The sequence below is a fragment of the Rissa tridactyla genome, chromosome 1 (assembly GCF_028500815.1).
Source record: "Rissa tridactyla isolate bRisTri1 chromosome 1, bRisTri1.patW.cur.20221130, whole genome shotgun sequence".
NCBI classification, from domain to species: Eukaryota; Metazoa; Chordata; class Aves; order Charadriiformes; family Laridae; genus Rissa; species Rissa tridactyla.
Window position 1 is genome coordinate 160,710,687 of NC_071466.1, and position 14,523 is coordinate 160,725,209.

Below are 14,523 nucleotides of genomic sequence, written 5' to 3' on the forward strand. Positions count from 1 at the left end.
AGGATCCACCCAACCCTCTTTGTGAATTTCACTCCATTAAATGATGTTGACTAAAGAGTTTCAAATTTGCCCAGTACAAAAAAAAAAAAAAAAAGGTTTTGTATTCTTTGGACAGGAAGAGCTAAGAACTGGGAGAGCAACAGGAACTCAGCAGTAAGGTGCAGTGGCATAGGTGACAGGTACAGAATATAAGAACGTGAAGTACTTCTCTAACACCTTGCCAAACCTAAAAGCAGCATCCATCATTGACTTTTCCAGCAGTCAAAATGTACAAAGCCAAAGTCATATTTGCTTCCCCGTGCTTGGGTGTCCTCATGAATTGTATGTGTTAGTCTCCCCCCTAATAAGGGACCTAATCTTTGTGTTACAGTGGAGTCCAGTATTCTCTGTCGCAAAGGATACCACACATCCAATCTCCTGTAAAACATACCTTCAGGTCAGACACATCTCTGTAGCACTGCTCGGAACGGGTGTGATCAGACAGTTGCACATTCCAGAAACATGGGAGCTGGTAGACAAGGAAGGGATTTTGTTTGATGACTGCATTGAAGATATCCTAGCAGACAAAACCAGAGAGCAGAGAAACAGTTGGGTACATTGGTTGTACAGTGAGGTGATCCCAAACCCTCCCCAAGCTGACTGTCCTTCTCCCCCTCACAGGTTATGCAAATAGTTATGTGAGCTGAACTCTGCAAACCTTGCTTCGTAATTCTATTCCCATAGAGGGTGCTGTCAATCTAAGTGGTGATGTGTAGATCTCAACAAGAGGAGCAGGAGAATGGATTGAGAACAGTCCTGAGGAGAAGGACTTGGGGCTGTTGGTGGATGTGAAGCTCAACATGAGCCTGCAATGTGAGCTTGCAGCCCAGAAGGCCAAGTGTATCCTGGGCTGCATCAAAAGAAGTGTGGCCAGCAGGGGGAGGGAGGTGATTCTACCCCTCTACTCTGCTCTCATGAGACTCCACCTGGAGTACTGCGTCCAGCTCTGCAGTCCTCAACACAAGAAGGACATGGACCTGTTGGAATGGGTCCAGAGGAGGCCATGAAGATGATTGGGGGCTGGAGCACCTCTCCTATGAAGACAGGCTGAGAGAGTTGGGGCTGTTCAGCCTGGAGAAGAGAAGGCTCCAGGGAGACCTTATAGTGGCCTTCCAGTACCTAACGGGGGCCTACAGGAGAGATGGGGAGGGACTCCTTATCAGGGAGTGTAGTGATAGGAAGAGGGGTAATGGTTTCAAACTGAAAGAGGGGAGATTTAGATTAGATATTAGGAAGAAATTCTTTACTGTGAGGGTGGTGAGGCACTGGAACAGGTTGCCCAGAGAAGTTGTGGAGGCCCCTTTCCTGGAGGTGTTCAAGGCCAGGCTGGATGGGGCTTTGAGCAGCCTGGTCTAGTGAGGGGTGTCCCTGCCCATGGCAGGGGGGCTGGAACTAGATGATCTTTAAGGTCCCTTCCAACATAAACCATTCTATGATTTTAATGAACTTCAGTAGCTTTTGGATCAACCTGCAAGGATCCTGTACACAAGTGCACATCTCTAGATACACAGTTAGCAGCATGCTTCTTTAGTGGTGACTGGTCATAAGCCAGGTGTAGCTCAGAAGCTGTAGAAATATCTAAATATGATGCTCTATTGAGTTAATATACTCAAGCTGTTGAGCAAGACTTATTGGTTCAGGTCCAGTACTACACTAACAGGGTTTCTAGATTTAAAACTGAGAGCTGGCAGGAAACATAAAGAGAATAAATACGCATTTCTGTGTATAAGCACACCATTTCTTCTCTTGGCCTCAGTTTCCCACCTGCGGCAGGGAGACAGCAGTGCTTTTGTCTTCACAGGAGTGCTGTGGCAAGGAATACATTGAAAGACTGCTGGGACTCATCTGCCAGAACAGTAAAGAAATATCTGGAGACTCTTAAAACTAAAGTCTGCTTAGACAAGAACCAGTAGGAAAAGACACAGTACATTTGGACTTCTAGTGTCTGGAGAGTTTTATGTTAAAGAAAAGAGGACAGAAAATTAAAGGACAGAAACCCCCATTTGTCTATCGTATGAATCATCTGTGCAGAGGAGGTAAAAATGTCAGTGTAGCAAGAGAAGCCTCATGAGTAAATCTCCATTCCTCTCCTCCACGTTTTCCCCAGAACAATTCAACAAATGGTGACTACAGACACAATATCTTTCCCCCACATCTCATCCTCTTTCCCTTTCTTACCTTACTCAATCCATTGAGTAGTGGTTGTACCCTTGTCTGCAATGTCCTACTCACCTGGTCTGCCAGTGAAGTGGACAGCATACTCATTAACTCCCGCTCTGCCGTGAGTCTCCACATCTGCTCCCACTTCATCTTCCGTAACTTATCGAGAAGCAGCAAGATAACCCCTGAAGGAAAACACAGCGCAGAGAGCAAGAGAAGCCATGATGTCACATGCCAGTCAAAGCCCACCCTGTCTATGTGCTGACGCAGCAGTTAAAACAAGGATATGAGCTGAGATCTATCAGTGGAAACTATAGTCCTTACCCTGTGCTAACACAAGAGGTTGACTAAAAAAAGCTTCAGGTTTCAAGATGCCACTAAGAGAAAGTTTTCCTGAACCCCTGAGGCTACAGAGAAGACATGGAAAGATGGCACATAGATGAATCCCAGGTTATACAGGCTTGCAAGAAGGCTAAAGTAGCCAAAGAGGAGTGAAACTGGGAAGAAGAGAAGCAAGAGAAGGGTGTTGTATTTCCAGTAGTCTCCTTAATTGGTTTCATTATGACATGATTAGCATTGGGATTATTCCTTACAAAATGAACCAACGCACCTCCACATGATGGAGGTGAACTCCATCCAAAGGTCATTATCATTCCAAAGAGAATTAGACATTATCCTACAAGAAAGAAAGAGGGAACCTCCTAACACTCAGAAGTGACCCCCCCACTCCTTATTCTGAAAAGCTACAGGTTCCAAGAGGATATTTTGTTGTCACTGTCTCCTAGCAAAAGGGTAGAGACAATCTTGATCTAGTGTGACTCGATTTCTGCCATCTTCACACTGAGCAGAGACCTGCTTCTTCCAAAATCCCACTGTTTAAATGCATTTCTATCTGGCCTGAAATCAAGATTACACTGAAACAAAGAGAATTTTATCACTCATAAAATTTTACTCAATGTGTGTGGGCTGAAATCTGGCCCTTAATACTTACTGCATAGGATGCAATACATATACTGCATAAGAAGATATGGCAACCCTTACTCTGCCTAGTAAGAAGTTAATCACCTGACACACCTGACTGCAATTCCTGAAACTTCTCTGAATAACAGATTATCCGTGCTGGTTATAACCTAGCCTTTGAGAGTGCCCGCCATTAAGGCAGCAAGTGTTCATAGAGCAGGATCCTCAGATCAGAAAGTTACAGTTGAAGGGGGAAAACAGATATCTCAACATGAGTTGTTATTCCTCAGTTGCTCTTTGTCTGGAAAAAAATCCCTAGTATTGAAGAAGAAGGGAAAACAGCAGAAGCAATGAAGCTGGATTGAAGCATCAGCAAAACCTTTCCCACAGCGTCTCAGAAAATTTTACTTGAAAAATTAATTTGCAAGGAATTAGATAACAGCACTGTCATGAGGAATGAACGCAAACTGAAGGACCATAAAGGAAGAGTACCGATAAACAGCAGCCTAGCAGGTTGACAGAAAGTACCCAGTAAGAGCAATGATAGGTTCTGTGTTGTTTCACGTCTTCATTAGTGGAAGGGGAAAGCGAACAGAATAGTAATGACATCTGCAAGTGACATTAATCAAGAGGTCTTACAAAAAAACATCACGGCAACTGTAGAGAAACACAACAACTACAGAGAAGAATATGAAATGGCAAAAAGAAGGCACTGGGAAAAGCTGACCGAGGGAGTCTAAGATGATAAAACTAAAAGTAGTGAGAATAAGGAAGGAATTGTAGTCTGAATACTTAAGAAAAATTTTCCTAAAACCATTGTGGTAAAATAACCCAAAAATGGCAGATAAAATGATTTCATGAGCCTTTGAAAATTAGACTACACAAAGATTACAAAATCTACCTGCAACAATCCTGCACAGTCTGGAAGAGAACAAAGGCGGTTCCAGTTCATTCCTATCTTCAGGTTCTATGACACAGAATATTTCTTTCTAGTAAAACCTGGCACTGGCATGAATAAAAAGAAAACCTCTTCTGGCAGTGATTTTTGTGGCCTATTTTAGTTGTTTTCCATTTCAGTCCACCTGGTTCCCACAGATGCTGGAACCTGTACTGGAGGGATCCCCTTTCATCTTCCGTCAACCTTTCTGTCACAACATGCTACAACCTATTTCTGCCAGCGTGTTTGTCTTCTCTCCAGCATAACCAAAGCCCATTTGGAGTGTGTAGCGTGCGTGCATCAGCTTCTAAGAGAGACACTGAAATTCTAGATCAATGTGGAACAGGTTCCTTGTGCTCCAGCAATAAACTGGGTGGAATAAGCTCCTCTCTGGCAGTGGATTTTTTCCAGCTGGCAAGAACTGACAGCTTTGTTTCAATAGTGAAATACAACTGAGAAGATTCTTTATTAAGAAAAAAAAATAATTGTAAGATTAACTGTAATGTAATAGTTTTTATAATTTATAGACAATAAAACAATTTTTCTTAATTTCTTTAAGCCTCCAGTCTAAGGAGGAAAAGGGGAGATGTTTTAGTATGTGCAGTATTCTCCAATTTTTTTGTCTTCCTTTTTTGTCATAATTGCAGATTATGGCATCGCAGCTAAAGAGATTATGCTGTCCTGAGGGGCTATCATGGTAGCAGCTGAGAGTAAGAGGCAGATGGGGTGGAAAAACTGGAATATATGTGAGAAACGATGTATTAAATTATGATGCAATCATGGCTATTGAAAATATTCACAAGCTTTTAATGTTCCATCGTCAAGACTAATCTCGATGCGACTTCTCTTTTAATTCACCAACAGGCTTGTGTTTAACACCTTCGCACAGCCTCTTTTCAGGGTTTCTCGTACTGTGGAGTTCTAATTTACTGCTGCTGTAAAAATAACCACTGGAGAATATTTATAGCAAGTTTAAATATTTACGCATTAGTATTAGTGAGAATAAGAGATTTTTAACAAATGAGGATTTCATACTATTCACCTAATTAGCGTTATTTAGTGCAAAAGCAAAGCAAAAGGATGTGTGTTGGAAACTTTTAAATAGTTCATACAGAGGAAAAATTACCTTTTCCTCAGAACAGAGCACTTCAGTTTTACTTCCATATTGTTCTGTTACCAGAAGCAAACATAACAAATGAACTGACTCCAATCCGCACAATTAGTTTGCAGGCAAAGTGTCTGAAATAAGGAAAAGGAAATATTTGCCTCAGGAGCCCCTCCTCTCAGAGTCAAATTGACTGAAATCTAAGACTAAATTCAAGATGACAGACAGCTGAACACAAGGGGAAAAGGGACTTACTCTCAGCTGCTGTGCTGAGGGAGGAGGAGACCGGAGAAAAAAAAAGAAATTCAAAGGAATATTTTATGAACATCTGGCCCCAGGCAGCGGGACTTCTCATCTTTTGATGAGTGCAGCATTTTCCTGCCCTAACCTATGTGAGAAAAACAAAGGGAAAGCTTGGCAGCAAATAAACAAAAAGAGAAAAGTGGCAACCCAAATGTCTCCTGAGTATTAAACAAACGACGATCAGCCATAGAACACCCAATTTTCCTTATCCTGAGGAACAGTTCAGGCATATACAGAGATGCAAATACCTCTAAGAGCTTTTGGAAAAGTAATGCTTTATTACTAAACCTGTGGAAGGCATCTTAGTCTAGTTTTCACTTGAATGGCATTTTCTTCCCCTGCTGGAGGAGACTTTGCTTGAAGTACCAAAATCTGACAGATTCTGAATTGCTCAAACAAACAAAAGGAGGAGTTTCTAAAAAAAGTAATTTCAGGACACACACAAAAAACACCACCCCCAAAGCAAAACAAAACAAAAGGAAAAAGGAATTTGGTGAATAGATTGGAGAAAATGTGGCAAAAAAAAATCTGAATTAACATATCTGGACTAAAATGTTCCAGTTGGGATATACTGCAAATTTTTTTTGGCACATTTTAAAAGCCAACTTATTCTAAAATAGCATTTTTAATTTCAAAATTCATTCAAATTTAAAATCTTATTAAAAATTTTTACATGACCTGAAAAGGAAAATAAATGTTTCATTCTGTGTCTAACAAAACTCTGGAGATCACCTGAATTTTTTGTCCTTTTCCCAGTTTTTGATTCAATCTGAATAAAATTTTTTCTCTTTCCGATGTTTTTACTAAGCAATGGTTTCAGTAGATGCTTCAAATCATCTCAGCAAAATAGTCTGGGTTTTTTGTTGTTCATTTGCTCCAGAACAAAATATTTCATTTCATTTTTCTGAACAGTAAATTGAAAGTTTGCAGAAACATCAGCAATTTCCATTGTAATGCTACCAAGCTTCCCCACCTCTTGCTTCAGGAACACAGACTATGGCTTTTCCTGAAATTCAGAGAGGAATATATAGTAGAGCTGGAAGTAATAAATAACATTTTAAGATAGAACAGAATCACTTAGAGGAGTTACAGTGAAACTGGACAAGCTTTCAAACTTAATCAATTTATTACAATGGCACTTTTAAGGTGGCTGAAAAAATACTCCATGCTGTGGGGGAAAAAATGTAGCTACTAAGAGATCGTTTTCTGTGAGCACTACCTTGCCTGTTTCTTCCAGCTGGAACAGGATGCTTTTGTGAGCTGTTGAGGCAATGCCACGTTATGTGAGCAGCACCTCAGAGCCTCTCCTTGTCAGGTTTTTAAAAATTCTTCTTGTAACTAAGCTTATAACAGTGAACCATCTAGACAGATAGCAAGCAGACACCATTACAATATCTGAGAAAGACAGGCAAGACACGCTTCAAAAGACGCTATAAAGCAATAGTGAGTTTTAAAAAAAATTACTGGGATTTTACAATACTCAACCAGCGTACCAAAGATCATGCACCAAACCATGGAGTCTTAGATGCTGTAAGAAATAGTGTTAAATAGGGCTGACATCACGGAAGTTTGCTACAATAAATAACTGACCCAGAGATTTAAGGCAGTACAAACAACAGTAAGATACCACGGTTTTTGAAACAGATTTGGCACCAAAAAGTTGAATTCAGTTTTAGGTGCTATGGAAGGGGCTTGTAGCTCTGCTGTTCCACGAGAAGCGCCATGATAGTGTTGACTGCTTAGTACTCTAGCAAATACTTACGCATGTTCTTTTAATTGCAGTTTATTGTACCTGAAATCAATGGAAGTGGCCACAGTGTGTAATGCCAGGAATGCGACTATGCCTTTGCTGTATCAGGGCCCAAATGACCAGTTTTGCTAAGGACTGCATTTGGAAGCCACTGCACCGCACCTCCACGCCACCGACTGTGGCCTCTGCTCTCCACCCGTAGTATCAAGAGCAACCAGAAAAACATAAGTATATGACTGTTTGGGATTAAAAAATTGAATTGAAGATACAATTCCACAACAAGCCACTGTATGCATTTTTAAATCTTTACTTTAAGTCTCTGTGTGGATGAAAATCACTGCATTTATTTCACTTCATTTATAGACCACCTATCTAACTCCTGCTCATAATTTGACTAGCTGTATCATTAGTATAATAAAACCGTAGCTTATGTCTATAGCTTTTAACAGTATGACAAAAGGACTGTCATCTAACACATTTTTGGAGTATCATGATACATTATTTAACTACGAACTTACATGCACCAACCTTTTTTTCCAAAAAAGCCTTTCACAATGTAAAAAACCCTAATAAAAACTTGCAGGGATTCACAATTTGTTAATTGAGAATAAACAACGAATCCATATTTGAACTTTTCTCTGAGAAAGCAAAACAAGGCTGAGAATCTGATTTGAAATGGGAAGTGGGTGTCCCTCCGGGCACGGTGACAGAATGCAATAGACCTTGTTTTCTCAGCACATGTATTGAAAGTGAAGCTGTGATAGAGTGCATTTTGAGATGTAGTGCACTCACTCTGCTGGGAGCCAGGTTCCTCTTGGAGCATTATAAACATTTTGTTTACACTTCCTGATGACCATTTAATGAAATGGAACACTTTTATTTTCTTTGTTCTCCTCTTCTGAAGTATGCTGTTCCTCCTTAGGGAGAGTTAAAATGAAGGATATACTCCAGCATGATTCTAACTTCTTATAGAGCTACTGACTGTAGCTCAGAATTTCCTTGTTTTCTAATTGTTTCTTTATGTTTAGACGCTATTCTTCCTGAGCAATTTGAAAAAAGTTAAATATGCTTTGTATCTTCTCTTTAATGACTTCCATTTCTGGGTGAATTTCTCCAACTTTCTTAAAGCCCCAAAGGCTGCTCCAGAAAAATTTCCTTGATTCAAGAGTCTAAAAGGTCTACAGGAGTGGAGTCATGAGCCATAAGACTTTTAGGAAGTCTATGGAGGAAAACCTCTGCTAAAGACCATCCTGCCAAGTAATGCCCTCCTCTCCTATCTTCCAGTCTTGTGAAGTAACAGTTCTGCAGGTCTCTCAGAGGTCAGCAAGAAAAAACGTTTCTAGCCCTTGAGGACTTGGCCCTCTCTTACATAGATGCTAAGCAGTGCAAAGTCATACACTTTCCTGCTCAAATTGCTGATAAAGTTTTCCTAAATCCTATAACAGAAGACAACGTGTCTGGCAAAAAGACAAACATTCGCAAAATCAGAAAGGGAAGGTAAGAGTTCTTCACAGCTGCTCTACTTGCCTTGGGCATCAAGGAGGACAGTAAGGATAGTAACCTTTCTCCAATCCCTGTGTTTCCTGAACCCCGTGTAAAGAGTTGTAGGAGACGAAAACCATCTTTGAAGAAGTTTCTTACATGGGTTTTAAAAAGCTCATCAGTTTTCTTATAGCCTTTGCACTCCGTGATCCTTGTGAGCATATAGGTACAGAGATTACATTTTAAAGGCAGTAGAAAGTAAATATTCCAGGGACTTCTCAGCTGGTGAACTAGGGAGATGGCTTCCAAGGGGGCAAAAAAACCCCAAACCCGCCACAAGAGGCAAATCATTAAATTCCCTTGAAATTTAAAAGATTAGGAAAGTTTTTGCTCAGAAAAAATCCAGTTTTAAACCTCAGATAACGCATTCTAACTTCACACCAGCAAAGGGAGAGAGGAGGGAGGTTTTGGTTTCTATATGCTGTAGCACAACGGCAACGACCACTCTAAATTAAGCAGAGAAGAGCTGTCTCAAAGATGTGTCTCTTACCACTGCCATGCATAAATATCACCCAACAGCTACTCAGTGTGCATCTCTCTACATGTCTGGAAGTCATGATGGAGGCGCCAAAAGTTGACACTAACAAAGAGATGGTCAGGTACACATCTTATTTTAAAGCACTTGGAAATGTGAGACAAAAAAAAAAAACGTGACACGGGGGAAATGTGGGAAATTTCTAAAAAGTTTTAAAGAAATTTTCCTCTCTTCAACACTAAAAATGCTGTAAGTTCTTACACGGCAGGTTATCTGTGATTTCACTTGCCTGGGTGCTTAGAGGACTTCAGTTGAGAGGAAAATAAAGTCCTGGTTAAATACGTATTTAAGTGATAAAGTCAGAAAGGATAATTTTTAGCTCTTGCATAACAAAGGCCATAGGATTTTTCAAAATCAATTTATGCTTTAACTAGAGCATAACTTCTAGAAAAACATTCAGTCTTGATTTAAAAATTTACAATAATGGATAATCTATCACAGACTTTGGTAAATTATTCCGATGTATAATTATCCTGATGAAGGATAGTTCCCTTATTTCTAATTTGAACATGTCTTTGAACTTGAAGTCATTTGATCTTGCTGAACCTTTGCTAAATTGGCAAGCCCTCTATTACGAAATGTTATTTTCTCCTGTAGATATTAATAAGCTATGATCAAACTATCCCTTGGCTTCCCAGATAAGCTCCTGGAGCCATTTTTCCCAACTTTATGGGAAAATTTCCAGTATTTTCTTTGAACTTTGTTAATTTATAAGTACTCATCTTTGACCTATGGAGATTAGACCTGGAAAAGTAGCTAAATCAACATTTTAAAATATATCCACTCCAAGAAGTGATCCCTAGAACCCAGATCAAGAACTACGGAGTGGCTGTACACGCACTGTTCAGGGTCTAGCTCTTTATTGAGCAGCCTGGCCACATTCACGCTACATAGTACTTGTCTGAGGGCCTAGTTTGTGTTCCTTCAGTTTTTAGACATAATTACTTTGCATTTCTCAGTGTCCAACATTATGAGAGTGCCGTGTTACAATTTTCTAGATTGGAGGGTTTTTAGCATAGAACTTAGGGTCTATGTTGTGTGCACTGGAGAATGGCATCAGGGCATGTGGGAATATTGGAGAGTGTGAAGTCTTCTGATGTAGTGTTGAAGGACTGGAAAGAGGTGCCAAACAGAGTGTAGTCCTATACATGGCACCTTCCACAAATACTTCCTGGAGTGAACTATCAACAAATTACACTCAATTTTTTTTTTTCTTGGCAAAAGACAGGTTGCTCCCTGAGAAAGACAGGGTACCAACTAATTTCTGTGCCCTATGGGTGATCAGGAAGCCACAAGCAAAGAATGAGCTAAGGAGCTAAGTTATCTGACAGTGTAGACTTACAGTATGTCAGGAGTAAAAAGCTTACACCCAATACAAAAGAAATCTATCTCCTGTACTTGAAATGTCCTTGTTTATATATCCAATGATCACGGAAAGTATTTTGACAACCGTATTAAACATGGAATTCATGTTCATATGATTATTCATCCTGGACTGATTCTCATGCATCTCTTCATTCTTTCTGAGTGTACAATTTTACACGTCAGCGCCTCAAAAATAAAAGTGTGAGTGACCGTCACAACTCTACACCTAGCAAGAATAACTGGACTTCGGGTGAACTATCCTGAAGAGGAATCACAGAATACTACAGACTCTACAGGGTTACTGTGCAGGAGGTCCAGTCGTTGAATCTCCCTGTGCAGGCATGTTTGGAAAAAGGGATCACACAAAGGTTGTTTCCATGGATAAAAACTGAGGAGGTTTGCTGGAATTTGCTGAATATTTGCCCTGATGAAAGCAAGTACATCTTCCAAAATTAATCTGTCTTGGACTCTCCACCAAAGAAACACCCACCTTTAAAACAAAAAAATCTGTTTCTTGATCCTCAGCTCCTGCAAATCGGCTTAGGTTTATTTAACACAAGAGTCAGGTATTTATATCAGATCTGGATCTTATCCATGATGCTTATCTATGTTTCTTTTTTCCTCAGAAAACAGTAAAAAGTGAAAGGTAACAGAGACCATTGCTTTAAATTATGTGGGTTTTTTTTTGGTTTTGATCCTCTCAAAAGCATCATATTTAATAGGAGTCGAAATGTCAACAACTTTACAAGGTTTCCACTTTGGACTATGTGAAGAGGAAAAATGCACCCTGCACAGGTGATAATTATTTTGGCTGGCTTCTAATATTAACAGTAGTCCACAAGGCTAATTGTAGGCATGGGGACAATGAGTAAGAACCCGTCATAGCTTTTCTTGGTCAGTTCAGTTCAGTTAATGCCCTAGCAACAGAGGAAGAAATGTGGCTCATGGGCTGAACAGCCTCTCAGGTATTTCTTTATAGTTGGATGACAAAGAAGTTTGGGGTTTTGCATTCAGAAGCAACCAGACAACTTTTTTCAGCCCCTCTTAATGGCCAATTCATTCCCCGGACAAGATTCAGAAGGAATAGAACATTCTAAGAAATAGATTAGGGGAAGTAAGGCAGCAGCAGACAATGAACAAGCCTAAAAATTAACAATCACATTTTTAAAAAAAACAGGAAACACAATGTATTTTAATGCAATGATTTCACCTAAAGGTCAGCTGCAGGTCAATCCTTCCTCCATGACCATTTCTCTTCTAGTAACGGAGAGACAGGATTAGGTTCACAACAGAAATTCAGGGATGCATTTGTGTAAAGGAGAAAATGTTCAGCATGCTCATAGAGCCAAACTGAGGTATGGTTTGGATAAGCGGACTACGAAATGCCTGCAAAGTAAACTGGACTGCCAAGCTCAAAGGGTTGTGTTCAGCCATAAAACATTCAGATGGCGTCCAGTTACAAGTGGTATTCCACAAGAGTCGATACTGGGGCTGATACTGTCTAACATCCTGATTAATGAGCTGGAGATGAGGTAGAATGCATCCTCAGCAATGTTACACATGACACCAAATTGAGGTCTGTGACCATCACCCTGGGGATATGGCTGCTATTCAGATGGATCTTGACAGGCTGGACAAGTGGCCTAAGAGAAAGCTCATAAAGTTCAATGAAAAGTCCTGCGTGGGACTGTTCCTGAATGGACAGTACATTCCTCCACTGGAGGACAAGTGGATAGAAAGGAGCTTTCCAGGAAAAGTCTTAGGGGGCGTGGTGGACAGCAAGATGATCATGAGCCAGCTGTGCAACCTTGCGGCAAAGATGGCCAACCAATTCATAGGCTATATTAGCACCTTAGGGCAAGGGAAGTGATTACCACTCTTTACTCAGCACTTGTAAGACCACATCAGAAGTACTGTTTTGGATTCCTCAGTCAAAGAAAGACACTGATACGCTAGATTAAGTCCAGCAGAGAGCAGCCAAAATGGTCTGAGGCCTGGAGTACTTGTATGAGGAGAGGCTAAGAGAACTGGGCTTGTTCAGCCCGGAGAAGAGAAGACTAAGGGGATCTCTTATTGCTGTCTAGGACTACTTAACAGAGCCAAACTCTTCTAAGAGATGCACAGAGACAGAATGAGAGGCAGCTGACACAAATTTCAGTGAAAGAAATTCTAATTACAAATTAGGAATTTTTGACTTTTATTTTTTACTTTTATCGCCAAGACAGTAGCCAATAGCACCTAAGAGAGTGATCTGACTATGACCAAATTCAACTGTTTTTTGTTGGTGCTCTCTTAGAGGTGACAGCTTTGACACAAGGGTGTAGGAAGACATTTTAGCTACTCTGCCACTTTCTGCGACAGGCACCAGGCTACCCATTAGAGTCCAAAGATTCTACTCCAAAGAGGCCAATTGTGATGTCTCTTTCCTTGCTTTGGGACTATGGCTAAAGCCTCTGTTTCTGTCTCTACAAAAAGGAACTGTGTTTACACGATCACTTTTATGAGCACAATGAGAAACTGCAAAGTGAACTTGCACTTCAGAAGAAAAAGTACTGGGTTTACTATTACTATGCATTTGTCTGGGGTTCTCCTGCCATATAATAGAAGTTTTTGTTCTCAGTTTAGGCACCTGGATGCCTCTACTAAGCTTTTATGTGCAAGTCTTTCATCTAAGTTTAACCTGCTAATGATGGTCCCTCTACAATAAAGAGAGGGCATTTCAGAGTGCTGGACAACATAATGACTCATCAAGCCATGTATGTTCACATAAAGAAGTGTCTCGATCAAGCAAAAAATACCACGCTTCAGAATGATTCTTTAAATCATTATATCGGAATAGTGCATATGTATGGAGATTGATATTATGAACTCGGGTCAGACAGTAAAAAAAACCAAAAACAAAGTAGGACAATTTAATCAACTAAAAAGATACACCTTATATTTACTCCAATAAAATGGAAACTAGAATCTGGTATAGATTGTCTGAATGCCATTGTTTTTTTGTCACAGAATTCTTAGGAGATGAAAGTTTTCAGTGTTTCAAACAAAGGCAGGTGTTGTTTTAAAAAAAGAGTGTTATTGCAGGGTCTGATAGATTCAATTGCCAAGGAGCAGAGGATGTGTCTCAGAGAATGTAATGAACAATAGACTAATGCAGTTGCAGCAATGACATTATTATGTGGACAGGCCTTTCAAACTAGAGCCACCGTTTTCAAAATCAAATACGTACTGACCCACATCTCAGAAATGTCAAGCGTGCTGTAAACAAGTTCCCAGTACATCACATGCTTTAGAAACTGCATGAGAAAGACTGGAAAGGAAGCTATTCTTTGAGGGTAGCCAGCTTTGCGATAGTTTATTTTTAAGTGCAAACTACAGATTATAGCCAACAGTGATAGTGATGTGTTCATCAAAAGCAGAATTATCATTTTAGTTTCCTGCCATTGACACAAACAGACTGACGTTTCCTGTTGTGCCTAAAAGTAACAATGTGTTGGCACTTCCTAAACTACTGCCTGTACAATGTGTGTGACACCTGTACTTCAAATGCATCTTTGTGCATTATATAGCACAAAGGAATAATCTAATCCAAAATACTGGTACAGTGTGAATCTGAGTAGGTGAAGAAAGTGCTACTTTTTGCCTTGACATCGGTGTTAGGCTCCATTTTTTTCCTTTTTCTTTTTTGATCACTAGAACGTATTTTTCATCTGTTTGTAAAGGCTCTTGTACTTATAACCAAACCTAACACCACCTGTTTGGTGGTGTATCAAACTTGACTAATGTTTTTCATAATGGGAGGTAGGAATATTGCAATGCGTTTTAGC

The 14,523-nt window shown here is 40.1% G+C and overlaps 1 protein-coding gene across 9 annotated transcripts in view; it reads right to left on the reverse strand.

Annotated features, from left to right (window-relative positions):
- The window catches only part of LARGE1 (LARGE xylosyl- and glucuronyltransferase 1), a 290,753-nt gene that overhangs the window by 52,060 nt on the left and 224,170 nt on the right, over window positions 1-14,523 (reverse strand). For all 9 annotated transcript variants that reach the window (XM_054192882.1, XM_054192875.1, XM_054192866.1 and 6 more), the window contains 2 exons: window positions 2,272-2,384; window positions 431-556 (listed from right to left, as the gene is read on the reverse strand). In XM_054192882.1, the coding sequence (XP_054048857.1) occupies window positions 431-556; window positions 2,272-2,384 (239 nt within the window). The remainder of the gene's footprint in view (window positions 1-430; window positions 557-2,271; window positions 2,385-14,523) is intronic.